The following is a 26,909-nucleotide window of genomic DNA, read 5'->3' on the forward strand; positions in this document are numbered from 1 at the left end:
AGGCATTGGGATCAACTCCCGGTTGAGTCAATCAAGAAAGATATGAATTTGATAGGTCTAGTGCTGTGTTTTGTAAATTTGACTCAAGCAATGGGTACAAAGTTCAATTCTAGAGAATGTCGAAATGTTTTCGGTTAACATTGCTAACTCTCAGTTTCTGAAACGCCGTATAACATTAAAGTCAAAAAATTTTTAATTCAAAAAGATAGCACATTTGATGCGTAATTAATTAAAATAATTTGCAAATGGTAGTTAACTTTTGGTAACACCTTTCATAAACTTAAAACTAAAACGTATTCAAACGCGCTCTGATCTAGGAATAAGCCCGCAATAAACGTAGCCGGGTATCTTAAGGAAGTAGTAGAAATGACAACCTGCATTTTTAAAGAGTGTACGCTGTACAGTGTGTAGATTAGTGATTAACAAAAAACAATAATTTTGATATTACTTAATTACCTAAACGGTTGTTAACGTAACGCCTGTTTGTTAACACATGATTAAATTTGTATGAAGTTGAAATGTGACTTGATGATGCCAATTAGGGCTTTTCTGCGATCTCACCTAATGCCCAGTAAATGAGGATGTCCCACGGACGATGTGCGCAGGAAAGGGTTATAGCGGTTATTAAACCTATATGTCAGTTCTCATCAACTCAATATCAAGGAACGACTTTCGTCTACGGTGCAGTTACGCATATTCAAGTTTTTTGGCCACATCTCAAGGAGTGAGGGGTCGATTGAACGATTGGTGGTGCAAGGACAGGTTGAAGGAAAAAGGGCAAGAGGGCGGTCACCTACTCGTTGGACAGATACGGTGAAATCGCTGACCCAGACAACTGTGGTGGAATGTTTTCGACACGCTACCAACCGCCAAAAGTGGAAAATACTCGCGCGGGAAGCCGTGCAATCCAATTATTCCTAGCGCCATGAAATTCATCTCAGCAGCCACGACCACTCTCTGCCAAGAGTGCACGACTAAGAAGAAGAAGTCATTTCTCATAGTGGCCAGGTATGATTTGTCAGTGAGTAGCAAAGAAGCTTTGATTGAAGCCTTCCACTATACTGAATCAATTGAGAGTACGCGTGTGTGAGTATTCTAAACATTGTCTATGCACATTTCATTTGAAGTACGTTACACATTAATACTTTTGCCTTTACCTTGTATAATGCGTAATAAAGGTCCGACCTTTTTCATCACCAGGGTCTTAAAAATCTTCAGCTTTGGCGTGTGTAGCTAAACTTCATAAAACTTTAGATAATCTAATCACTGACTAAGTAAAAAGTTTAATTACCTGATTTAATTTTTGATGATAAGCGTTTCAGAAACTGAGTGGTAGCCAAATTAACTTAACCTATACATATTTTACTTAAATGAAATTATAAAAGGTATATACTCACTAAGTGTAGTAGCTTTCGTATCGTCTGGTCTATATTTACTCTGTCCTATTTTGTTTATGGCCATAACTGAGAACACATAGTCTGTGTTACGTTCCAGCCCATGGATGGTGAAGGTAGTCGCGTTCCTCGGCGTGACATCCTCGTATCGGTACGACTCATCAACGATTTTACTGTGAAAAAATATTTTATTTTTACAACTTGACGATACCTTAGGAAAACATTTTTTCCTCAAAACATCATTATATTCATGATGTTGTTAATGTGAAAGCATTTTCACGCAGCAAAGGAGTATCGGTTTGTAGCGATTTTGCGTCATCATTATTTTACTTTATTAACGTTAGCTGAATTTAAAGCATAAACCCTACGCTTCTGCAATGCAGGTTGATGGATTTACAACGCTAACTATCACGAGTAAAAAATTACACATACCGATATCGAATCCTGTACCATGAGAACAGGCCCCCATCAAAGCCGGGCGTCCATTGCAGTGAAACTGAATTGTGCGTCACATTGGTCACGGTGATTGACGTCACTGGATCTGTTAAAAAAATGCTACGTCAATATCGTTTCATCATCACCTTAAGAATATTTATGTCTGTGCATGGGTTTAAACAAACCACCATGAATGAATGAAATTTAGAACAGTAAATATTTTTTTTATACAAAGTATATAATTTGGCGCTACATAGCGATCTCTTTCGGGCAACCAATAGAGTAAAACACAAAGAAGCCAGGTAGCCATGCTGATCCAATGCAGGTTCGCGGGCATTACCATTATCATCACATGTACAAAAAATTCAAAATTCAAAATTCAAAATTCAAAATTTCTGTGTTCATGTAGGCCTATCACAGGCACTTATGAAACGTTCATACATATATGTTTGCATAATTGTAAGGGGATGGTGATATCTTCGTTCGCCAACTTAAACCTAAAGCTACGAGGGTTCTAAACGTGCCCTGGTCTAAGAAGAGCCCACGACAAACTTAGCCGGGTAATTTTTTTTTGTTATCACCATCTCACAGTATATTTAAATTAAGCTATGAAGCTAGAGCAATTCACACCCAAGCTTTTTTATCGTTTAAGTAATCCTTAATATTATAATAGGATTTTTCTGTACTCTGTCGTACGTTATAACAGAGAACGTCGGCTTAGCGTTCTCTCTGATGCTCAGGGTGTAGACAATTTCTTGACTTTGGATAGAAAACCTCATCATCATCATATCACCTGCCCTGCCTGCACTACAGGGCACGGATCTCCTCCTACAATGAGAAGGGGTATAGGCCGTATTCCACTACGCACACCCATGGATTGGTAAACTATAACTCTTTTACTGAGTAATTAATACTACAATCATAAGATTAGTAAATAATTATAAATAAGAATTTCGAGAAAGAAGTGAACCGCGAAATCCAACTCGAAGCCAAAAACAGCGTTCAGGAAACTTCGTGACATCTCTTCGTCCAAAATACCTCAGTCTCTGAAGAGCAAAGTCTTCGAACAGTGCGTGTTGCCAGTGATAAACTATGGCTCAGAAACTTGGCCGCTACTGTGGATCTCATACAAAGACTCAGAGTCACTCAGCGGGCGTTGGAAAGAACTATGCTTGGAGTATAGCCAGTGGTCAAATCAGGAATGTGGAATTCTGTAGAAGAACCAGGGTTACCGACATAGTTCCAAGGGTCGCAAAGCTAGAGTAATAATGGGCGGAACACATAGTTCGGAGAACCGATGGACGGTGGTGTGCCAAGGTGCTGGAGTGGTGACCTCGCATCGGTAATAGCAGAGTTGATAGATCCCCGACAAGGTTGACGGATGACATCAAGAGAGTAGCAAGGAGCCGCTGACCCCAAGCGGCACAGTCGTGGTATTTTGAACTCCCTACAAAAGACCTGTGTCTAGCAGTGGAGGTCCATTGGTGGACATGATGATGATGATTTTAAATAAATATATTACGGCTATACACACTTCGCCATCTAGCCCCAAAGTAAACGTAGCGTGTGTATGTATACTAGATAACCGATGAATAATTGATGATGACACTCATGTTCATCACACAAACATTTTAACAGTTGTGGAAATTGAACACACAGCTATTGATGATAAGCTCACCAGGTGCACTAGTGACGTCAAGCTTAACAGACGTTGTGCTGAAGCCAAGGTCGTTCCTCGCACCGCACTCGTAAGACCCATAGTCCGCTGCGCCCACGTCGTTGATCAGCAGAACTGAGGTGTAAGTGATGGCATCCGTTTTGTGGTACTCGGCGAAGTATTTCGTTGAAGTGTTCACTGGCAGTTTCGCACCGTTCTTCGACCAGGTGAAGTTTGGCGCTGGAGCGGCTTTGCATCTGTGGGGGAGTATTATCATCAAGATCATACAGTTTAGTTTCCACGCGTGGGCACTGGTTTTTGACGTGACAACGTCTTATAATTCGATGGAGCCGGCTGCACGCACGAAAAAATTACGTATGCGGCGTTACCTCGCTCTGAGGCGTTCCATTCAAGGCTTGAAGTGCAAACGAGAGCGCGGAACGAGCGACAAAGAGACACAGTCGGCCTCCGCGTTCGACATCTGTCTCTCTCCTACTTGAGGGATGCGTCCGCGTGGACAGCTTCTATACAATAATACATTTACACGTTTTCGGCAAGGATGAAGTGCAGTGAAAAGTGAATGTGGTGTCAATTGTTTATAGCAACGATAATATCTATCAAACAAATAAAATTAAAATTTCCTTTTGAAAAATGCAACCATTCCATAAGTATTTTCTTACGACGTTGTCACTTTCAACTATCGTCAGTAAGCCGACTTTACAGACAATCAATTTTTTTTATCGTATTATGCTATGCTGTAAGACCTTTCGCAGGACCAAGTTTGATCTCTAGGTGAGTTTTTGAGTAAATATCACTTGATTTAATGGGGCAGGAAATATCGTGAGACGAAGCGAGAGTTTTTCATAATGTTCTCAAAGGCGTGCGAAGTCTACCAATCTGCCCTCACAATCATAAAATTGAAATTTTTCGGTCGGTGGAGTCAGTGATTGAATTATATTTTACTAATTATATTTAACTGCAGGGTCTCAGGGTCTCAGAATGAGAAGGGTAAGTCCGTCACATCTATTGGCTAGTTTTATTTTGTTGGTTATTTAGTTTGTTTATGTTATGTTATCTATTTTGTGTGTTTATTAAACAAAAAAATAAATTGCTTTAAAATGCACAGAACTCCGAAAAGTTGCAGGGTTCGGTCTCCCCGAAAGAAAGTCCTAACCAGTTAGCAACTATTGGAATGGATACTGAGCATGGTAGCTGGCATTATTCTCTTTACGGAGACTATAAAAATACGATTAAGCAAAATAATAAGCGTGCAATATAATCGCATGTTACGCAATAATAAAGGTTTACCAACAGAAATATACTAATTTAACTCTCAATAAAGTCATATCTGGCGCGCGGATTACGCTGGCTTTAAAGGGGATTAGTTGAATTTTAGTCAGTTGTGCTGTTAATTAGCTATAATCCTCGATAATGCTGCTCGCCCACTGTAGTCGTAAATTTATTTAAAACATGTTTAACTTTTTTTTTTTGGCGTGGTAGATAACGGCCTCATCCCTTTGAAGACCAGTGCTTTGTAGCGGGCAGGGAATAGGTTAAGTTTCAAAATTCAAAATTATTTTAAGTAGACCTATTTTATCAGCACTTTTGAAACGTCAATGAATGTACCACCAGCAGGGTGATTACGTATCTCGCGACAGGCTTGCGACAGGCGTAAATCTTGCTATCACTGCTGTCAAACGTCAGTTTTGTTTATTCATTGTATGGAAAAGTGACGTTTGACAGCAGTGATTGCAAGATTTACGCCTGTCGCAAGCCTGGCGCGAGCTACGTAATCACCCTGCGGTTCGGAAGTTAAATCCTAGCGAGAAAAGTTTATATAGTATGATAATGTTATACAGCAGCGTTCTGCTACCTATGATTGATCCTCACACCCAGTGGCTTGCATTTCATACATGCACAAAAGCACTGCATACCCAAATTATTTTATATAAGTCGTATTGGAGGGGAATTTTTCCATTTTATGCCATGCACTGGCTTTATGCATACCCTGTTCAAAAACCCTGTGCACGCCACTGCTCAAACCACACATCCATCTGGTGGAAAAGCAGCTTTATACTGAAATTCCGGGAACGTTCCCAGTTTTGTTAATGTGATTGTAATATGCTCTGACATATCGGTTTCGGATTTCCCGGGTTGTTTGCTCGATATTAAAATTCCCTCTGTTTTGTCTATTTCGGCAGTAATGTGGTCGTTTTTAAATATTACACAGATATTTAATAATATGCTTCACCAATCATGCTTGTTGCATAACCGCAGATATATTTAAATATCTTATAACTTTACTAGCGGACCCCAGCGCCATCTGTCGGGCTGATTTGTGAATCTAAACCATCCAGGGTGCCACCCAAACGCATACAAAAAAAATCGTTCAAATCGGTCCAGCCGTTTAGGAGGAGTTCAGTGACATACACACGCACACAAGAAATATATATATAAAGATAATCCAAACTTATTCTAATAGCCGATTCATAGTACCAAGTGATATTTTAATTGCTTAAAATGCGCATAATTTGCGTAAAAGAAAGAAAGAAAGAAAGAAAAAACAATTATTCATGTTAAGTGTTACAAACAGTACATCTTATAATAATAAAGTAACATAGTATACAACATACAATGTCTGTGTGTAACACCACACAGAAAGGGTGTACAGCTCAGCATGTGCCATGCATTGTAACTAAGTACACGCATGCCGCTGATTAAGAGGTAATTAAGAGGTAAGTGTTTGGATCGAACTCGGCCCCCCCGAAAGTGAAGTCGAAGTCCTACCCACTAAGCTATCACCGCTTCACAAAAAAGAGATTGAATGTAATAGAAAGTACATATACGAAGATCTACGTAACCAACCACTTGAGTTCGCAATAAAGAATTTAAATTGAATTGAATTAACTTACCGACAAGTTAACCTCCCAACTTGACCGGCGTTCGAAGCAGACTTAACCAAGTTAGGTGAACTATCCATTTCCGGTTTAAACTTGACCACTAGCGTCACTTCCTGTTTCGTTTCACCAGCAATGCCGTTGTTAACTACGCACTGGAATTTGCCAACGTCCTCGCGGGTCGCACGCTCGACTAGAAGGTAGCTTGTTCGATTCCTGGGCTCGAAGGTAATAGTTGCCGAGGATAAGTCGTAACCTTTACGCTCCCACTTTATGTGCTCCGCCGTTAAAGGATTACCTGTCATTAAAAAAAAGCATGTAAGTAAAAAGCATATTTATAAAAGTTTTAATATAATATAAAAGAAGACAATTTCTGTGCTTGGTGTTTAAATATTCCCAAAGCAATTTAGGATTTTTTTTATTAACGAGCGGACCCTCGCGTCTTCGTCCGTGTATGTGTTAATCGAGAAGCTAGAATAGATGTGATGCTAACATCATAATAATCCTAGGTACCTACTACTATTTTACGTTGTATACTGAGTTAGTAAGTTGTCATTCTTTTAGTTGACACATACATACAACCACCATCGCAAACTTTCGCATTTATTATTAATTAATTTTAAGTATTATGGTACGCATGTATTCCATCGTTGTCCCATATGCCTTGCTACTTGCTGTTATTTGTGTAGAGTTATGTCCTTTATCTCCGGCAATATTTATCAGATCTTCATTAAAATTAGACACTACATGTTTTATAGTATACACTTTAAAATGAAAAATAAATTATTACAATCGGTTCAAATTTAACGGAGCTATGAAGTAAAATTGATAACATTTTTCATCCCCTTTTCCCGGAGGAAACTTATTATTTATCGCGATGAAAAGTATCCTATATGTTGACCCGGAATATCAGCTACCACTATACCAAATTTTATGTAAATCCGTTCAGTAGTTCTCGCGTGATGCCCGGACAGACAGACAGACAGACAGACAAAAATTAAATAAAAATCTCTTTTGGACTCAGTATCGATTATAAAGCATCCTTCGGTCAAAATTTTCAAAATATATTTAATGTACAGAAATCTTCCAGTTACAGTTTTATTATAAGTTTAGATTATTATCGAATATCTTCTTTTATTTTATTTTTAAATCATTTTTAAATCATGTGAATATATTGTGTAGTGAGATATGCTTCTATTCAACAAAACAGACATGCATGAGTGACCCGGTTTTATATTTGTAAAAAAAAGCTATCAAGTACAACAGATTATTTTTATAATTCACTTAATTAGTACTTAAATACATTATTCAAAGAAGCTGCATTTCTTTAAATTGTTCTAATATCAATATGTTATAGTCATATTTCTTCTTACTATCAATCCACCTTCATTATTCAACTGTGTTGTGAAATAAAGCGTATTAAATATGAATATTAATGTTGGACCATTCAAAATTATTCAAAAATAATTCATCATTTAATTCAAAAACAATTCATGAATATCCAGACTATGTATTCAGGGCACGTTCCTTATTAGACAACAGACAAAGACATGCATCTCACCGGTCGCTGTGCATGTTAGGAGCGCGTTCTCATTCGGATTGGATACAGCACTTTGTGACACCGCCTTTATTCCCGCCGGGTCTGAAACAAATGGGGTGAATTATTATGTGCTTTGCAGTTCTTTGTGCGCTAGTCTAAGAGCCGGCGCTTAATTTGTTTATGTGATTTATTCTGTAGACGTTACATGAAAACCAACTAGATTATTCTTAAAGTTTTTAGTAGTACCCAACATTATACTCGTAGCTCTAAAAATCTTGTTTTCTGCACCTTGCTTTTGTATTCGTAACTACATACATTTATGATAAACTATGCGTCATTAATAAAAGACACGACTGTCGCGCCGTTTATTTGGCACCAATAAAATACGTGTTCATAATAACATTCGCTCGGCATGTTCATAATAATATCGCCGTGTCGGGTTTTCATATCACAAATAATAAATTTGAAAGGTTCTACAGAAAACTACTGTTTTGTACAATATTTTAAAATAAGTCGGCACTTGAGTCGCATACCTTGATATACCTTAAAAAGTCTTGCATATAACATTTAAAAAACATCCATATATTTAAATTTGGAACGTAGCCTAGCTGTATTTTATATACATTAAATATTGACAAATGGTACTAATAAGCAAGACAGTCGCGTTTTTAATAGATCCAATAAAATACTACACAATTAGTTTAAAGTCATAAGATTATACTTACAATGGACATTAACAGTAATATTGACAGTGGCAGCTCCCTGAGAGTTGACAGCTTCGCAAGTGTAAATACCGGCGTCATGTCGCGACAGTCGCGTCATATTTAGCATGCTGCCTTCTGATATGATTCTGTCACCTGTAACAAAAATAAATTATAAGTATTTTTATTCTATTACCTTTTGCTGTGCCATGTGGTGACAGCAGTTTAGGCAGATCAGAATTCAGTTGTCACCACCTATCTTCCGGATGCCATAAGTACCTGGCGACTAAGGGAATATAACGGTGAACAGGCTCCAGCGTCCTCTGTACTACTATTACCATCTTCTGCGACTACGAACAAGTCTGCCCAGTGACCAGCAGTTGAATAGGCTGTTGATGAAGATGATGATCATCTTTTTACCGCCATAAAGTTTTTTTTATCGATAATGCTCTAGCGATTTAATGCAGCCTTACTTGATTAAGTAATTATGATGATGGAAGCACATTAACCTGGAATGGGTATATACAGTACGCTTTCGTTCGCTATAAGCTTTGCCAATACTACCCTATTAACAGCCCATTGCACCAGTGGCGTGCATAGAGGGTATGCAGATGATATAAATTTATAACTCTTACAATGCCTATCCTTAAGTTTTTATAACTCTTACTGGAGGAGGAGGAAAACGAAGAACGTTTTATATCATCTGCATACCCTGTGCATACCCTCTATGCACGCCACTGGTGGGCAAAGGCTTCCTATAATAGGATGAAAAGTTTTCAAAGACCACTACGCCGCTTTAATGAGGAGTCAAAAGGTTTTAACGATTAAATTAACGTAACTTTAACAAATGCTTTACGTACACTCTGAGGTACGGAGGTGGATTCATTTCATAACTCCGGGATTTTACTGAATCTTTTACAGAACCCAAATATTGGATAGAAGCAGGCGTTACTTTGCGGAATTCCATGACATATGAAAATTAAGTTTTCATTTGCTATAACGCGAAGAGCAGAAGAATCTGTATGGTATAATTTATAATTTCTTCAAACTTTATACTCCACACCAAACAGATCTTAACGTTTCGCTCCGACACCGGAGCATCCTCAGATGATGTTGACTTTACATTGAAAAATTTTTAAGCGAAACGTGCGTGGAATTCCCCCCTAAAGCAAAGCCCGACTACGCCCTTGGCTAGGTGTCGTATCGATTTCATTTAAACTTGCTACATATATTATAACATATAACTTCATTTCAAAAGCAAGTCTGGCTGAATGCAAATGCCTGACTCGGCAGAAGCATATTCATATAGGGGTATTATATGAATTCAAACTTCCAGTAAACTTAGTAATATTTGGCGTGTATACACTTTGCTTTCCGTTCAAAGCACTTTCACTAATTGAAGTAGGGTCTTTATTTCTTTGGGACTATTTTTTTAAATTTAATATTAAATTAAAAAGAAAATCTTCTTTAAATACCCATTCTTCATGTGATTTAAGAGAATTCAGCAAACAAATTGTTCATGACGGTTTGAGACATGGCCACTGGATGTGGGTCTGTCAAAATTCATTTATTTCAAGTAGGTCTAATCACTTTTGAAACATCAAGTCTGTCTGTTTGTAGTGACTCTACCAAGGGTTCGGAAGGCGGATTGTACCGAGAAGAAGCCGGCAAGAAACTCAGCAGTTGCTCTTTCCAACATTACCTATTTCCACACATTTTAACATAAATTGTTCTACCTTGTGAGAGATGAAAGCGGAGCCGAATGTTTCCAAGCAACCTTGTCAGAATCACACAGCGGACGATGGAAAGAGAAATTCTAGGAGTATCTCTACGTGATCAGGAGGTCCGTAGGAGAAGCAGAGTTATAAAAAACTTAAGGTGGTCTGGAAGGTAGATTCTACCGATAAGAAGCCGGCAAGAAACTCAGCAGTTGCTCTTTCCAACATTACCTATTTCCATTTTACATTTTAACATAAATTGTTCTATCTTGTGAGAGATGAAAGCGGAGCCGGATGTTTCCAAGCAACCTTGTCAGAATCGCTCAGCGGACGATGGAAAGAGATATTCTAGGAGAATCTCTAAGTGATGTGGAGATCCGTAGGAGAAGCAGAGTTATAAAAAACTTAAGGCTAAGTACGAGCGATAAAAAGCCTGATCTTAAAAAGTTCTTTATTCATGGCCTATCAGAGGCTCTTTTGAAGCGGATAAATATGTTTACATGTTTACACAATTGTGAGGTTTTTTTTTTTTCTCTTTATTTAAAGATTTTAAGATTTTAAGGTTGCCTGGAAGAGATCGCTACTAAGCGATTAGGCCGCCCTTTGTATCCTACTTTTTAAGTTTATTTTTGTTGTGTGCATTGTTTTTTTTTTTACTATTTGTAGTTTACAAATAAAGTGTATAAATAAATAAATAAATAAATTTTAGATTAAAGAGCTAAGTCACATAATGTGACTATATCGCTCTGTTAGTTATGTACAGATATTTATTCTCTTAATCTAAAATATGTTCTAACTAATTTATATGTCAGTTTTGATTCTGATCTAAGAGGAAACGCTAAAAACCTAATTACATCTACTATACTTAAATAACTATCTAGTAAACTTATTCCAAGTTGTTCATTCCGAACACATTCCAACTGTGATAACTACGTGTGATTGTGATAACTACGTGTGTGTGTGTGTGTGATTGTGATAACTACGTTCGCAAACTTACACCTAAAGCTACGAGGGTTCCCAACGGATTAAGAAGAGCCCACTCAAGTTTTTAAAACTCCTACAGGGTCTTTTCTCCATTTTATATTATCTACCCGCTCAGTACATAATGCACTGGCATTGAGTAGCTTTTTAGTTTGCGACGTTCTGAAGTCGAACGCTCTCAATAGGTCGAAGAGGATAAAACAAGACTTCAATGAGAAAAGTGATTCAGAACCAGATACAATCCGAGAAATGGCAAATGATACAAAGTTACGGGCACAACTAATATACCAATCCGTTTCAATATTCCCTTTAACTGAAGCGGAAAATTATATTCAACTTGCTTTCCGTTTAATGAACTGGCTAAGATTTATCAAGTTTAATGATTTAGTTCAGCAGTGGACTGTTAAAAGCTATTGATAATAATGTGCTAGCTATATTGCATTTTAAAGTACTCAGAAATTACTGTAGCATCTCTACATATACTTGAATAATCCTTACTCAAAAAATCATTTATTCCAGTAGGCCTACTTTATAAGCGCTTTTGAAACGTCAAGTATGTATGTTTGTGGTGACTCTACCACCGGCTCGGAAAGCAGATTCTACCGAGAAGAGCCGGCAAGAAACTCAGTAGTTGCTCTTTTAAAATATCAACATTTACAATTATTTTTCTATCTTGCGGGAGATGAGAGCGAAGCTGGCTGCTTCCAATCTAGCTTCCAAAAAATTCATCAAATCTCTAGTAACCTCGCTGTATTAGATACTTATATTATAAATAAAAAAATAAATATACTACGACAATACACACATCGCCATCTAGGCCCAAAGTAGGCGTAGTTTTGGTTATGGGTACGATGACTGAAGAATAATTACTATAAAATTCAGGTTAACACCAGCAAGTTAGACAATGAAAACCATTCATGTTCATACAGAAACATTTTCCAGCTGTGGGAATTGGGTTGTGGGTTTTCTATTGCGCCAATTGGCCGTTATTACAGAGCGGAAAGGGCAATTAAGGCATTTATAATTTCTGAATTTTCTCTGATCTGGTCTGGTGGGAGGCGTTGGCCGTGGCTAATTAGCACCCTACCGACACAGACGTGCCGCTAAGCGATTTAGTGTTCCAGTGCGATGTCGCGTGGAAACCGATCAATGGTATGACTACCAAACTCCCTAACAGGTTATCCCGCTACCATCTTAGATTGCATCACTCACCAGGTGAGATTGCAGTTAAGGGCTAACTTGGAATAAAAAAAATACAAAGAATGCTTGCAAAAGCTAGTTATATTATAAATGCGAAATTGTGTATTGTTTGTTTGTCCTTCCTTTACGCCCTAATTAAGCTTGATCAACTTGATCTTTGGGGCAACAGCTTCTCGTGGTAACACATAATTCCATACTTATTGATTAACCGCACCTCTAGGTAATATAATTTATACACACGGTGTTCATAATCCCACCGATATACCAGTTTGACGATACTGATTGATTATGGTTGCTCGATACAGATTCACAACTCTGATATTAATTGACATTAACGTACTGTTTATATATTAGTAATGAGTTAGTTTCTAACGCAATAGTTTCGATTTGCAACCGACTTTAATGAATGTATGAAATATTTTGCAAGTACGTACACTTTATTTACCTAAGAAGCTGTGATAAAAGTTAATTATTGCACTTATTTTAATTCTTATTTTGTATGAAAATATGTGGTTTCAAAGTTCTGCCCGGTATACAGTTAATTCAAATTCAAATTCAAAATTTCTTTATTCATGTAGGCCTATCACAGGCACTTATGAAGCGTTCATACATATTTGTTTACATAATTGTAACGGGATGTTGATAACTTCGTTCGCCGACTTATATCTAAAGCTACGAGGGTTCCAAACGCGCCCTGGTCTAAGAAGAGCCCACAACAAACTTAGCCGGGTAATGTTTTATTTTGTTATCACCATCTCCCAGTAAATTTATATTAAGCTATGAAGCTAGAGCAATTCACACCCAAGCTTTTTTATCGTTTAAGTAATCCTTAATATTATAATAGGATTTTTCTGTAAGCTTACGTTCTATGTAACTTTGAACTTACTGAGAGACATCTCAAAGATTTCATTTGGTAATTTGTAATAAAATAATATACAATTGCCCTTGAATGAATTTGCAATTGTGTGTAGCCTAGTAAACTGCACAACGAGTTTATTTTTGCTTCTAATATTTATATTATTACGGTCCGTTTTCTTTTTAAATTTTGTTATATTTTTATGGACATAAATTAAATTTTCATATATGTACTGACTTTGCACTGTCATTATTTTAACTTATTTAAATTTATCCCTTAATGACTCTCTTGGGCCCATTTTAAATATCGCACGACCAGCCCTTTTCTGCAGGACGAAAATAGAATCTATATCAGCAGCCATAATAAAATTCCATAGGACATAATTCTGTGAAAATAACTAAAATACACAAGCCTAGCAGTTTCTATATTTGTCATATGACGAATGAATGAATACACTTTTATTTAACACCAAAGAAAAATAAGTAGTTACAGAGATATAAATAAATATCAAGAGAGTACAATTTGGTGGCCTTATCGCTACATAGCGATTTCTTCCAGGCAACCAATGGCGTAAAAGGACGAATCTTTTTTTTAAAAATTAATTTGGTATTGTCGTGTACATTCATTCAGTCATAAAAGTGTTTAAATTTGCTATTAACTGGGCGTATATCTTTAGAACCGCAGCCAGCTGTGTAAGCTGATAGCCTAGTGGGTAAGGCTTCGGCTCTCCTTTCGTGGAGCCAGAGTTTGAGCCCTGGCACCACTGACTTTTGGAGTTATGTGCTTTTTTAATTCAAGCAATTTCAATATCACTTGCTTTAACGGTGGAGGAAAACATCGTGAGGGAACCTGCATGCCTGAGAGTTCTCCATAATGTTCTCAAAGGTGTGTGGAGTCTACCAATCAGCATTTGGCCAGCGTGGTAGACTGGGGCTACACCCTTATTATTCTGAGAGAAGATCCCGTGTCCTGTTGTGGGCCTATAATAGGATGATGATGATGATACCTTTACCTTTGGTTTTCATGAACGCAACTCTTCAGAACATAAAAAAAAAATGGAAGTATAAAAATTGAATAAATCTAAATTGGTAATTTCGTATGACATATTTAATTTGCACAGAGCGAACACAACTTGGTAATGTCGACGTAGAAGTGTTTAAAATTTGCTACTAAGTGGGCGTATCCTTCGCAGAGCTAAAAAGCTTCAGGCCGGTTTTCATAAAGGCACAACTCTTCAGAAAATAACCGAAAATGGTAAAAAAATCGAATTTGTTAATTTGGTGTGGCAATTTGTGGTACGAAATTCTCTGCGTCATATATTATAGTTACTTTGAATTTGTATTTATATAACGTGAAGTTTCTAATCAAGGAAATCCCCCGAAAAGCCAGAGCGAATACAACTTTGTACGGTCGCCATAAAAGTGTTTTAATTTGCTACTAAGTGGGCGTATCCTGCACCGAACTAAAAACCTCAATGGCCAATTTTAATGAAGGCGCAACTCTTCAAAACATGAAACAAAAAATTTGGTCGTAAATGGAAAAGACCTTAATTTGTATATTTTTATGGCATATACAATTTGTGTTTATATAACGTGACGCTTCTAATCAAGGAAATCCCCCAAAAAGCCAGAGCAAACACAACTTTGTAAGGTTGCCATAAAAGTGTTTAAATTTGCTACTAAGTGGGCGTATACCTTCACCGAGCTAAAAAGCTCCAGGGCCGGTTTTAATGAGGACGGAACTCTTCAGAACATGCACGAATATGAGCATGTTTCTTTAAAGGGATTTAATATTTCAGTTTTTCAAACCGAGCGATCCGTTTTAAACTCATTACTTATTTGGGTTATGTAAAGAGCAGGTAGCTAACTGACTCACGCGAGGTGCTGGTCGCAATAGTGGTGCAAGACCTGTATTTGCCAGCCGTGGTCAAGGCCATGGCAGGCAGCGACAGGTCTTGAGAGGCCATGGTCTCGTTTTGTGAGCTAGTAATGACACAGAAGGAGGTGGCGGAGCGGTTGAGAGAGGACGACGTGGAATCTCAAACGATATGTCGAAGGAGGATCGGGCGCAGGTGTCATGCTCATGAACGCCGCCTGCCCCGTGATGAGGATCTCTGGGCGATGGATGCGGGGAATCCGTCACCCGTTGGAGATATGTCCTCGGGTTGGAAGGCGCACCTTGTGTTCCCACCGGTAGACTCGACAACCTTTTTCGATATTTTTTTAAAAAGAGCTCGTGCCTCCAGACCCAACGGTCCCAAAGTATCTACTCCAAAAGGCAAAAAAAATTAACCTACTATCCAGGTTTTCATATTTACGCCTCTTGGCCTGCTCGGCACTGGTGGCAGCCGCACCCACCATTGACGAGGTGGCCTGGATGTGTGATGCAGCTAGGGTGTCGACACAAGACGGCCTGTATTAAATTTGAAGGTTTGACTTACTTGAACTGCTGTATGAAGACTGCGTGATGGGCAGGCCGTCCTTAGTCCAGGTATATATTATGCTTCCAGGATTACCATCAGCTCGCAGCATGATGACCAGGGGTTCGTTTTCGACCCCTACCGTGCTGTACTGTGTCGTTTCATCGAAGATGGGTGCATCTAAAAAGATATGTATTATTAGAAAAGCCTACTATAGTAAAAAGGACTACGTAATCGATTAAAAAGCTTGGGTGTGAATTATTCTCTAACCATGTTGCTCTTCTAATAGTTTAAATGACAATGTGAATAAAAATAAACGCCCAGACACTAAAAACCATTCATCTTCAACTCACAAAAATTTTCCAGTTGTGGGAATCGAATCCACAGCCTTGGGCGCAGAAAACCGGGTCACTGCCCACTGCGTGAATCGGTCGTTAATTACCTAACTAGATGGCGCCACAAAGATCTTGCATCGCACTAGCAAAGATAAAGCTCCGCTAAAACAACTAGTTAGGTATAAATACCAGATTCTAACCTACTAATATTATAAATGCGAAGGTTTGTATGGATGGATCGATGTGTCTATCTTACTCTTTCACGAGTGAACCAGTTTGACTAAACTTTGGAATGGAAATAGATTATACCCTGGATTAACAGATAGGCTGCTTTTTATCCCGGAAAAATTTAAGTTTCCCGCAGGATTCATGGGAAACGAAAAAACGCGACAGCTGGTAGAAAATAAACTTTAAGAAACAAGTTTAATAACACCAAAGCCTATAGCAATTTAGCTGAAAACACCTTACATTAAACTCTTTAACCCGAAGTAAAGTGAGAACACGTGCACACAAGAAAATTGTAAAGGAAACTTTGAAAAGACCGAGGCAAGGTAAACTGTGAACTATGAAAAGGGATTAGATACTTGAGATTCTTATACAGCGTGAGATAGCCGCATTTTACCTAAGCTCTCCATTTCCCAGTAGAAGTGGAAAACTTTGCGTCATATATTCAGAATATTTTAAATCACGAGCGATTGCAGGTAGCATGTTTAATGCTTAATAAATAAATAAATAAATAAATAAATATACTATGACAATACACACACATCACCATATAACCCCGAAAATTTAATTATGTTTATAATGTCCATTTATTTAAATATAATTTTTTTTTTTTGTCTTCTACAATCAGTCGATAGACTATAAGTAGATTTTTTGAAGTTCTTATTGACTTTGACAGTTATGAGAGCCAGTGTCTTCAAGTCTGTACAGTATCGAGCACTTCTGTCCGCGTCCGTTTCAGACGTCTGGTTCTTTCCACAGTCAGTAGGCTGTGTGCCAGTGGATTGGGGCGTTTTATTTAATTATATAGAAATATTTTTTTTGTGATATTTAAATAAACTTTATTTAACTAACTGATATTGCGTTATTATAAAACTCTACAAACTTCTGCAAACGTAGAATAAGGCGAAAGATGAAATTTTTGAAAAGATTTTAAATTTTTATCTCGTTACGCCAAAGGAGTATAACTTCTAACGCGTGTATATAACACACACGTTTTTTTTATACCAAGCCTTTTTTTAGTTACATTTTGAACTACTTATTTGTTCTAGTCACTCAAAAACATTTGTTGTTCTATTTTTAAAACATACTTTACAATTAAGAGTTATGAGAATATTGTTTAAATTATAAGACACGTTGAAAAACGGAGTATTAATTTAGAGATGTCTTCAAAACATTTGAATAGAGACATTTCTGATTCCCGACATGAATAGCAAAGATATTAGAGACATGAATGATTAAATCACAAAAAAGATATTAAAAAAAACTGCCTAGTCATCTGGAAAATTGTGTGAAATTGAACATCGGGGGGAATTTAAACGGCGGCTAGCCTACATTTGTTGAGCTGTGAATGGAGAGAATTAGAAAGATGAAATGTAAATGGTCGTATGTTTTAAATGTTAAACAAAGTTCGGAAACCTCTGGGAAGCTAAGGACTTTGAAAATGGGGACTAAAATCACAAAAAGTGAAACAAGCGAGCGATATGCACTTTTAAACATAATCATCATCATATCAACCCAATAACTGCCCACTACGAAGCACGCGTCTCCTCCCACAGTGAGAAGGGGTTAAGGCCGTAGTCCACCACGCTGGCCCAGTGCGGATTAAAACATAATAGTGCTTGCATAATAAGTTCAAAATCAAAGGACCAAGTCAAAGTACAAAGTCCAAAGTCAAAGTCCAAAGTCCAAAGTCCAAAGTCAAAGTCCAAAATCAAAGTCAAAGTCCAATACGAGAAGTCAAAGTCCCAAGTAAACGTACATACTCAAATCTGTGTTAGCGTGATTGCAGATTTTTTTATTACTTGTTATAATTGACAGACCAATGTCCCACCTGATTATAGGCAGAAAACCATATCCTACAAACAGAGCAGCAGTTCTCAGGGCATGCAAGAAACACGTTTTATAAAGTGCCGCCCTATGTGTAATGTAACCTGACGCGTAGGGCTTAAGCCACATGCGCCTGTAACTACACCGGCAACAACGCCCTTCAGACCGGAGTTTTGCGGCAGAAAAAAGCATAATGGCAGTGTTCTCCCCTCAGCTCTGTCACTAAAAACGCGAGGGAGAGAGAGAGAGAGAGAGAGAGAGAGAGAGAGAGAGAGATCGATTTAGCGATAAGACCGCCTTTGCACACCTAAACTTGTTTATTATTATTATTATTTTTTTACATATGTTTTCCGGTAATAACCGATTTGGTGTAGAAGAAGTTGCACGGGTCAGCTAGTGTTTTATTATAAGATCAAATTTGTTAAGCTAAAATCACGCAAATATGTAATTGGAATTTGAAAATAAGCTAATCCCAGGAGATTTGTAAAAACCCGTTTTATACGTGTAGAACTTACATAGAACTTTGAGTGTTAAGGCGTCGTGCACACTCCGCTGTAGAGCTTCGTTCATCGCCTGGCATGTGTACACCGCGCCGTTTAAATCCTTGCTGATATTCAACTTCAGCTCTATTGTGGACACTGTACCGCCATGTAGACCTTTCTTCAGTTGCATTGGTAAACCTAAAAATGAAACCTCATTAGTTTAAATTACATTAATGGAGAACTAAATATATATATATATATATATTTTTTTTTTTTTTTAAATATTAATACCGGGCAAACTAGCAAGTGGTTCACCTGATGGTAAGTGATCACCGCCGCCCATAAACATCTGCAGCACCAGAGGAGGCACCGATGCGTTGCCAGCTTTTAAGGAATTTGTTTATCCGCCCCTTGAATAACCCTAGATTGTATTTTTGAGGAAACACATCAGATGGGAGATTGTTCCTTAGTTTGCAAGTGCGCGGTAGAAATGTATACTAAATATGAATATAATATATAGTATATATGCGCGGTATGAATATATACTACAACAATACACATATCTCCATCTAACCTATTAAGCGTAGCTTGTGTTATGGGTACTAAGATGACTGATGAACATTTTCATGAATTATATACATAAATACTTATTATATACAGATAAATAAATAAATATACTACGACAATACACACATCGCCATCTATCCCCAAAGTAAGCGTAGCTTGTGTTATGGGTACTAAGATGACTGATGAACATTTTCATTAATTATATACATAAATACTTATTATCTACAGATAAATAAATAAATATACTACGACAATACACACATCGCCATCTATCCCCAAAGTAAGCGTAGCTTGTGTTGTGGGTACTAAGCTGTTTATTATGAAAATTATACACACAAATACTTATAAAAAAATATTTTTCAGTTGTGGGAATCGAAACCACGGCCTTGGATTTAGAAAACAGGGTCGTTGCCCACGCCAATCGGCCGCCAAAATAAACTGTGATCGTGGGTGGGTGATAGCGCAGTGGGTAGGAGCTGGACTTCTCTTAAGGGGAGCAGTTTTAAGTTATTAAAAAATATCACTTGCTTTAACTGTGAAGGAAAAGATCGTGAGAAAACCTGCATGCCTGAGAGGTCTACATAAAGTTCTCAAAGGTATGTGGAGTCCACCACTCCGTACTGAGCCAGCGTGGTGGACTACGGCCTTATCCCCTTCTCATGTTCGATATGGGCATTATGTTGATATTTAAGCTTGACGGCCGAGGGGCGCAGTGGTCTCTGAGTCCAAGGTCGTGGGTTCGATTCCCACAACTGTAAAATGTTTGTGTGATGAACATGAATGTTTTACAGTGTCTGGGTGTTTATCTGTATATTATAAGTATTTCTGTATTATATTCATAAAAAAAAATTCATCAGCTATCAGAGTACCCATAACACAAGCTACGCTTACTTTGGAGCTAGATGGCGATGTGTGTATTGTCGTAGTATATTTATTTATTTATTTATTATTTAAGCTTTCACGGTGAATGAAAGCGTCGTGTAGAAACCTGCATGTCCGAGACCTCTCCATAACTTAAAAAACCTTGACATTGACATTTATCATGACACTTTAAATAGCTTGACTGATGTGAAAGGCATATACTAATTTCTGTATCGACGGTAGGAGAGCCGTAGCTTAATTGGTGAAAGCGCTCAGGCCGCGATTGCCCGAGAGTCGCAGATTCAAATCCTGTCGGTTCCGAAATTTTTTATATGCATTTTAAATTTATAATATCTGGTCGTACGAGGTGACTAACGGAATACTGATGGAAGGGAGAACTGGCAGCAGCCTCCTCTATGCTACTACTACATACTGCTATCACCAATCCGTATGCGCAGCGTGGTGATTATGATCAAACTTTCCCGTTGGAAGAGTTTAGCACAGCAGAGGAGTGTTAAAGGGTAATCATGAAGTCGCCGAAGTTATGTGGCGGTAGTGGCGTGCATATAGGGTATGCACAGGGTATGCAGATGATATAATATAGAGATATATCTCTATGTAAATAAGCTTGTGTTAATGAAAAAATATCTTTTGTTTGTTTATATATTATTTTCTATGTTATTGTCCTTTTTTATGATTATATTGTTATTGTTTAGTCGCGAGGTCGAGGATTCAGAGACGACGAAGATAATGGGACTGGCTGAAAACCTGTGCTGCGCGTTTTAGTTTGCAGCTATACTGAGCCAGCTCCTTTGTCACAGTTTATTTTTATTTTTATACTTTAACACTTTTATGACACAAATGTGTGACAATAAATACGATTTTTCTTTCTTTCTTTCAAACCAAGTAGTAAGAGTTATAAAATACTTAAGGATAGGCTTTGTAAGATTATCTAAAGTTAAATTATTGTATTTCTAGGTTTATATTTTGGTTTACTTTACATTATTTAATTTTAAGTTGACATTATAATTTAATTTCACAATTTTTGACTCCTTAATTTTCTGACATTTTGTATAAATTGGAAAAACAATTTTATAATTAATTTGTTATTATAATTTGCATGCCATATGATGGCAGATTGTAGCACGGAACTAGTTATGTTTTATTATAAGATCAAATTCGTTAACCTGTAATCACGCAAATAAAGATTTGTATTAAAAAAAAAAAAAATTACCCTTAATTTCTTGTACTGGAGATTTTCTTCATTTTGTATCATCTGAATACCCTGTGCATACCCTCTATGCACGCCAATGTGTAGCGGGCTTAATACAACTGCCATACCACCTACCATTTTAGACTTCACCATCACCATCACTAGGTGAGATATAAGATAAGGTGACAGGACAACGTGCAGTTAGAAAATACAATGAATAATATTTCCGCTAACCAAACTTCTTAAGACTCGAGGATGAAAGTACCATAAACTTAGTGGAAGTACCTTGAACTGGAATCCCATCTCGCCACCACGAAAGAGTGGCTGGTGGGTTGCTGGAGGCTGCGTCGCAGAACAGCGTAGCTTCGATTCCCGGCTTCAGTTCTTCAGGCTGCGCTCTGACTTTCACTGCTTCCGGTGCGACTGTTAAAAAAAATTGTATGCAGATCTCTAAGTCACGTTAATATTCGTAAAATCTCACCAACCCACATTTGGGCAGCTGGTGGGTATATGCTCCAAAACCCTCCCTATTAGACAGGAGGCTAATATAGTTTTCATTACACCCAAAAGCAATTTTAGAAACAAACAATAGGAAATACCAACTTTAGGCAGCGTTCGACATCTCTCTCTCCTACTTGAGTGAGCGTCCGCGTGGACAGCTGCTATACAATAATACATAATTACATGTTTTCGTCAAGTATGAAGTGCAGTGAAAAGTGAATGTGATGTCAATTGTCAAACAATTGCTCGTTGATGTTGGAAAAGAGCAACTGCTGAGTTTCTTGCCGGATTCTTCTCGGTAGAATCTGCATTCCGAACCGGTGGTAGAGTCACTACAAACATACATACTTGACGTTTCAAAAGTGCTTTTATTAGGCCTACTTGAAATAAATGAACTTTGTATTTAAATTTTGAATTTGAATTTATTATTCTAGAACACTCCGTTCTAGAATAATAAAGAGAAGTGGGTAATCGCACAGCCTTTTACCTCGGGCGTAATAAATATCACCTACAAATATTTTAATTGGTCCTTCAAAACATCCCCTGCTTTACATAATTTTAATAACAATCTGTTGGCTTGAATTAAAATTTACAAAGGGATGAAATATAATGATGAAATAACTAGTGATACTTAAAACATAGCACAGTTACATAATTATTATTCGTTCTTTAGTTCACTTTTAATTTAAATAATTAAATATATCACAGAATTAAGAACATCCAGAAACCGTGTAAACGACCAATATTGAAACATCAAAAACCACTCCACTCTAGTAGTGTTTCCCGAACAGGCGGTTTCTTACTTTACTACATTTGGCAGTTTACAGTTATATTTTTTCCTCTAATGTTCTAATCGTTTACCATCATCATCGTCATCATATCAACCAATTACTGACCCACTACAGTGTACGGGTCTCCTCCCACAATGAGAAAAGGTATCCGTAATGCACCACGCTGGCCCAGTGCGGATTGGTGGACTTCACAAAACTTTTTAGAACATTATGGAAATCTCACGCATGCAGGTTTCCTCACGATGTTTTCCTTCACCGTTGAAGCAAGTGATACTTCAATTACTTAAAACGCACATAACTTTGAAAAGTTAGAGGTGCGTGGTGGGATTCAAACTCGGCCCCCCGTAAGTGATGTCAAGCTCCTACCCACTGCGCTATCACCGCTTGTGTGTGTTGTTGTTTACCATAAAATGGGGTAAATGAGAAAAGTTAGTGAGGTAGCAACATTACGCGGATGTGAAGTGAGAAGTGCGCTGGGCATTTATACTATATATTTAGCACACCGCACTGCATGCAATAATGGCTGAATGAGGGTTCTGTATGTTCTTAAATCTGTGAGTAACATATAAAATCAATGATTTCTTATGTATTTAATCATCAATATCATCACAACAAACTATTGACGTCCAATGCTGGACATTTATCTTTTTTAGAGAGTTCCGCGGACCTAGGCCGCTTGTTTCTAGCTGATCACTGGATGTTTTCTGTCTACCTCATTGGGAGCCGACCAACGCTGCCTTTACTGGTACGGGGTCAAAGTATCTAGTAGTTTTGCATGTGGTTTTAGGGCTGTATCTGTTTTGGTTCAGTGAAAACTATGGCAACGGTCTACTCAAAAACTTTTAGCATTTCGGTTTCACAGATACTGTTGACAGTACATAAATAATATATATTTTTATTATTTATTTATTATTATTATTATTTTTAATATATATTATTATTATTATTAATAATATGTCAACAATACTGTTGATAGTATATAAATATGTCTCAGAGACAGTACATAATACCTGTGAAGTATTATTAATGGTTTTTATTAACATTATGTTATTATAATTAATAAAATTTTTGTGATCAATTTTTTGACGACCTAACTGGCGCAGCACTGTGGCTTTAAGTGTGAGGTTCTGAGTTCGATCCCCAGCAGGGGAAATTTGGGAATTAATAATTTCTCAATTTCTTTTGTCCATGGCTAGTTACCAACGACCGCTAAGCGATTTCCGGTACGATCTTGCGCAGAAACCGATTACGGTAATGGGCTAACCTGACAGGTAAGCCCGTTACCATCTCAAACTGCGTCATAACTTACCAGCAGATGTGAAAATCCCTATTCAACTATAACATCATAGTTTTTTTTCATCTATATTCAAGGAACTTAATCCAGAACGGAGCTCCTTGAATAAAGATAAAAAAAAACATCATAGTATATTTACCTACTCGTACCAATTACTTTCGTAGCTCAAGGGGCACCCCATCCATTCCGCTAAAACTACGAAAGCTTTGCATCGCGTCCCGTAATAATAAATTGACTGACTTACAAACAATATTAAACTACCGCCATTTTAAAAATAAGACAATTAGTCTTCCGCAACTTGGGGCACTAACGATTTAACAGGCATTACAAAGACTTTTGCTTTAAATTAAATTCCACAGCGTTCATTTCCTCACAGTTTTCCCGCGATCGATATGAATTCTCCACTTCGTGCTTCGCTTAGGAATAGTTTGTGCAGTTTAGAGTTTAGCCGAAGAATTACAGAGTGTTTTCGCGAAAATTATCATAATTAATCAAAGTTTTCTTACATTGCTTCACTTGTTTTGAAACACGCTAAAACTACCGTTCTTAAACTGGTCGCGTACCAACGGATCGCTTTTAACTTTTTCATTAGATATAAAAGAATATTTATTTAAATTATCTATGTCAAAGACAAAGTCAAAGTCAAAAATATCTTTATTCAAGTAGGCCCATAGGTGGCACTTTTGATGCGTACATAAGAATTACACGGTGAGATGATGGCGGTATGTTTTTGTATCTATACATTTTAGTATTTATGTATATATTACTATTGATGCACGGCTAGTATGGGCAGGAGACAAAGGAAAGGATAAAATTAACTTTTCCCACAGCTTTATCAACTCTTAGAGCAATGGCGCACAAGTGGAAATAATATCCAAATAATATATGTGTAAAAAAAGGTGGTAAACTTCTCCTATTCTATATTCCAGTGATTAAGCAGGTGGGCACGTTAATTATATACCTTGTCAGGGGATATAATCGGGGGATGTAATTTTTATCTCCCGCCTGTGCTAGCCCTGCTGTTAGTCCTTTCTACAAAGGTTGCCTGTAGGAGATTGTTTGCAGCAATAAGGCCACCTTTGCATGTCCACATTGGTTACTGTATACCCCTTAATGTTTATTTTCCTGTATGTTATACGTGCAATAAAGTGGGGGCAATTGGGGTATTTATAATTTCTGAATTCTCTCTGGTCTGGTCTGGTGGAAGGCTTTGGCCATGGCTAGTTACCACCCGGCAAAGACGTGCCGCTAAGCGATTTGGAATTCCGGTGCGATGTCGCGTAGAAACCTATTAGGGGTATGACTACCATACTCCCTAACAGGTTAACCCGCTACCATCTTAGACTGCATCATCACTTACCACCGGGTGAGATTGCAGTCAAGGGCTAACTTGTAGTGAAAAAAAAAAAGATACTTACAGTGTACATTCAGCGTAACAGTTTCAAAGAGCGGAATCTCGGTGGCACTGTTGGTCGCCTCACATCTGTACTGTGCTTGGTTGTCAGTGACGTTGGTCAGGATGGATATCTCCGCTGACACCGACTTGTCTGTTGTTTTCGTTATTGAATGTATCTAGAAACAAAAATAAAATCTCAGTACACAATCTATTAGTATATAATATGCGTATAGGTACCAGTGATTCAACCATACATAGTACTAAGCTATGATTTCTGTCACAATTTAATTATCGTGCGAATAAATGATTTTATTATTATTATTAGTCTATTGCAACACGCACTGTTCGAAGACTTGTGTTTTGACAGTGCGTGTTGCCAGTGATAAATAAATAAATAATAAATAAATATACTACGACAATACACACATTGCCACCTAGCCCCAAAGTAAGCGTAGCTTGTGTTATGGGTACTAAGATGACTGATGAATATTTTTATGAATTATATATACATAAATACTTAGAAAATACATATAAACACCCAGACACTGAAAAACACTTAATGCTCATCACACAAACATTTTCCAGTTGTGGGAATCGAACCCACGGCCTTGGACTCAGAAAGCAGGGTCGCTGTCCACTGCGCCAATCGGCCGTCGTCAGTGATGACTTACGGATCTGAAACGTGGTCGCTAGCTATGGGCCTCATAAGAAGGCTCAGAGTCAATCAGCGAGCGATGGAGAGAGCTATGTTAAGAGTATCTCTACGTGATCCGTAGAAGAACTAGAGTTACCGACGTAGCTCAACGAGTCGCGAAGCTGAAGTGGCAATGGGCGGGGCACATAGCTCGGAGAACTGATGGACGTTGGGGTCTTAAGGTTTGGAGTGGCAACCCCGCACCGGTAAACGCAGCGTTGGACGACCCCCGACCAGGTGGGCAGACGACATCAAGCGAGTCGCGGGGAGCCGCTGGATACAAGCGATCTAGTGGGGTTTGGAACTCCCTACAAAAGACCTATGTCCAGCAGTGGACGTCTATCGGTTGATATGATGTTGATGAATCTATTAGTATATATTATCTCACTACCATAAATAAAAAAAGGAATTTAAAGGTCTATTTTTTTTTTATTATTATTAACGATTGTTGTTTGTAAGTCTATTTGATTTAATGGAGTTTAGACTTTAACAACATAAATTTTATACGACGCGCGTATTATATATTTTGAATAAAATAAAATGACATTGTGAGATGGTGATAACAAAAAAAAACACCCGGCTAAGTTTGTTGTGGGCTTCTTCTTAGACCAGGACGCGTTTGGAACCCTCGTAGCTTTAGTTTTAAGTTTACGAATGTGGTTATCGCCATCATCTCACTACGTGTAATTCTTATGTACGCATCAAAAGTGCCACCTATGGGCCTACATGAATAAAGATATTTTTGACTTTGACTTTCACTTTTGAATGGTCATACATGAAACCTGTAATTTATTAAAGCTTTCAATAGTGCCATTGGTAAAGTTAACAGCTTTGTTTGTTTGAAGCGATATGAAAATACTTGTTTTAAAACATAGTGATACACTATCATACGGAACAGCATTTTACTTTGTTAACTTTTAAATAA

At 37.7% G+C, this 26,909-nt stretch overlaps 1 protein-coding gene across 2 annotated transcripts in view; it reads right to left on the minus strand.

The window, feature by feature from the left end:
• The window catches only part of LOC120634824 (nephrin), a 391,882-nt gene that overhangs the window by 13,473 nt on the left and 351,500 nt on the right, over positions 1 to 26,909 (minus strand). For both annotated transcript variants that reach the window (XM_039905648.1, XM_039905647.1), the window contains exons 13-22: positions 25,313 to 25,466; positions 21,594 to 21,731; positions 18,701 to 18,865; positions 15,820 to 15,978; positions 8,649 to 8,780; positions 7,945 to 8,025; positions 6,399 to 6,681; positions 3,508 to 3,743; positions 1,827 to 1,935; positions 1,398 to 1,567 (exon numbers count right to left, since the gene is read on the minus strand). In XM_039905648.1, coding sequence (XP_039761582.1) covers positions 1,398 to 1,567; positions 1,827 to 1,935; positions 3,508 to 3,743; positions 6,399 to 6,681; positions 7,945 to 8,025; positions 8,649 to 8,780; positions 15,820 to 15,978; positions 18,701 to 18,865; positions 21,594 to 21,731; positions 25,313 to 25,466 — 1,627 coding nt within the window. The remainder of the gene's footprint in view (positions 1 to 1,397; positions 1,568 to 1,826; positions 1,936 to 3,507; positions 3,744 to 6,398; positions 6,682 to 7,944; positions 8,026 to 8,648; positions 8,781 to 15,819; positions 15,979 to 18,700; positions 18,866 to 21,593; positions 21,732 to 25,312; positions 25,467 to 26,909) is intronic.

The sequence above is a fragment of the Pararge aegeria genome, chromosome 25, assembly GCF_905163445.1.
Source record: "Pararge aegeria chromosome 25, ilParAegt1.1, whole genome shotgun sequence".
In the NCBI taxonomy this organism is placed as follows: domain Eukaryota; kingdom Metazoa; phylum Arthropoda; class Insecta; order Lepidoptera; family Nymphalidae; genus Pararge; species Pararge aegeria.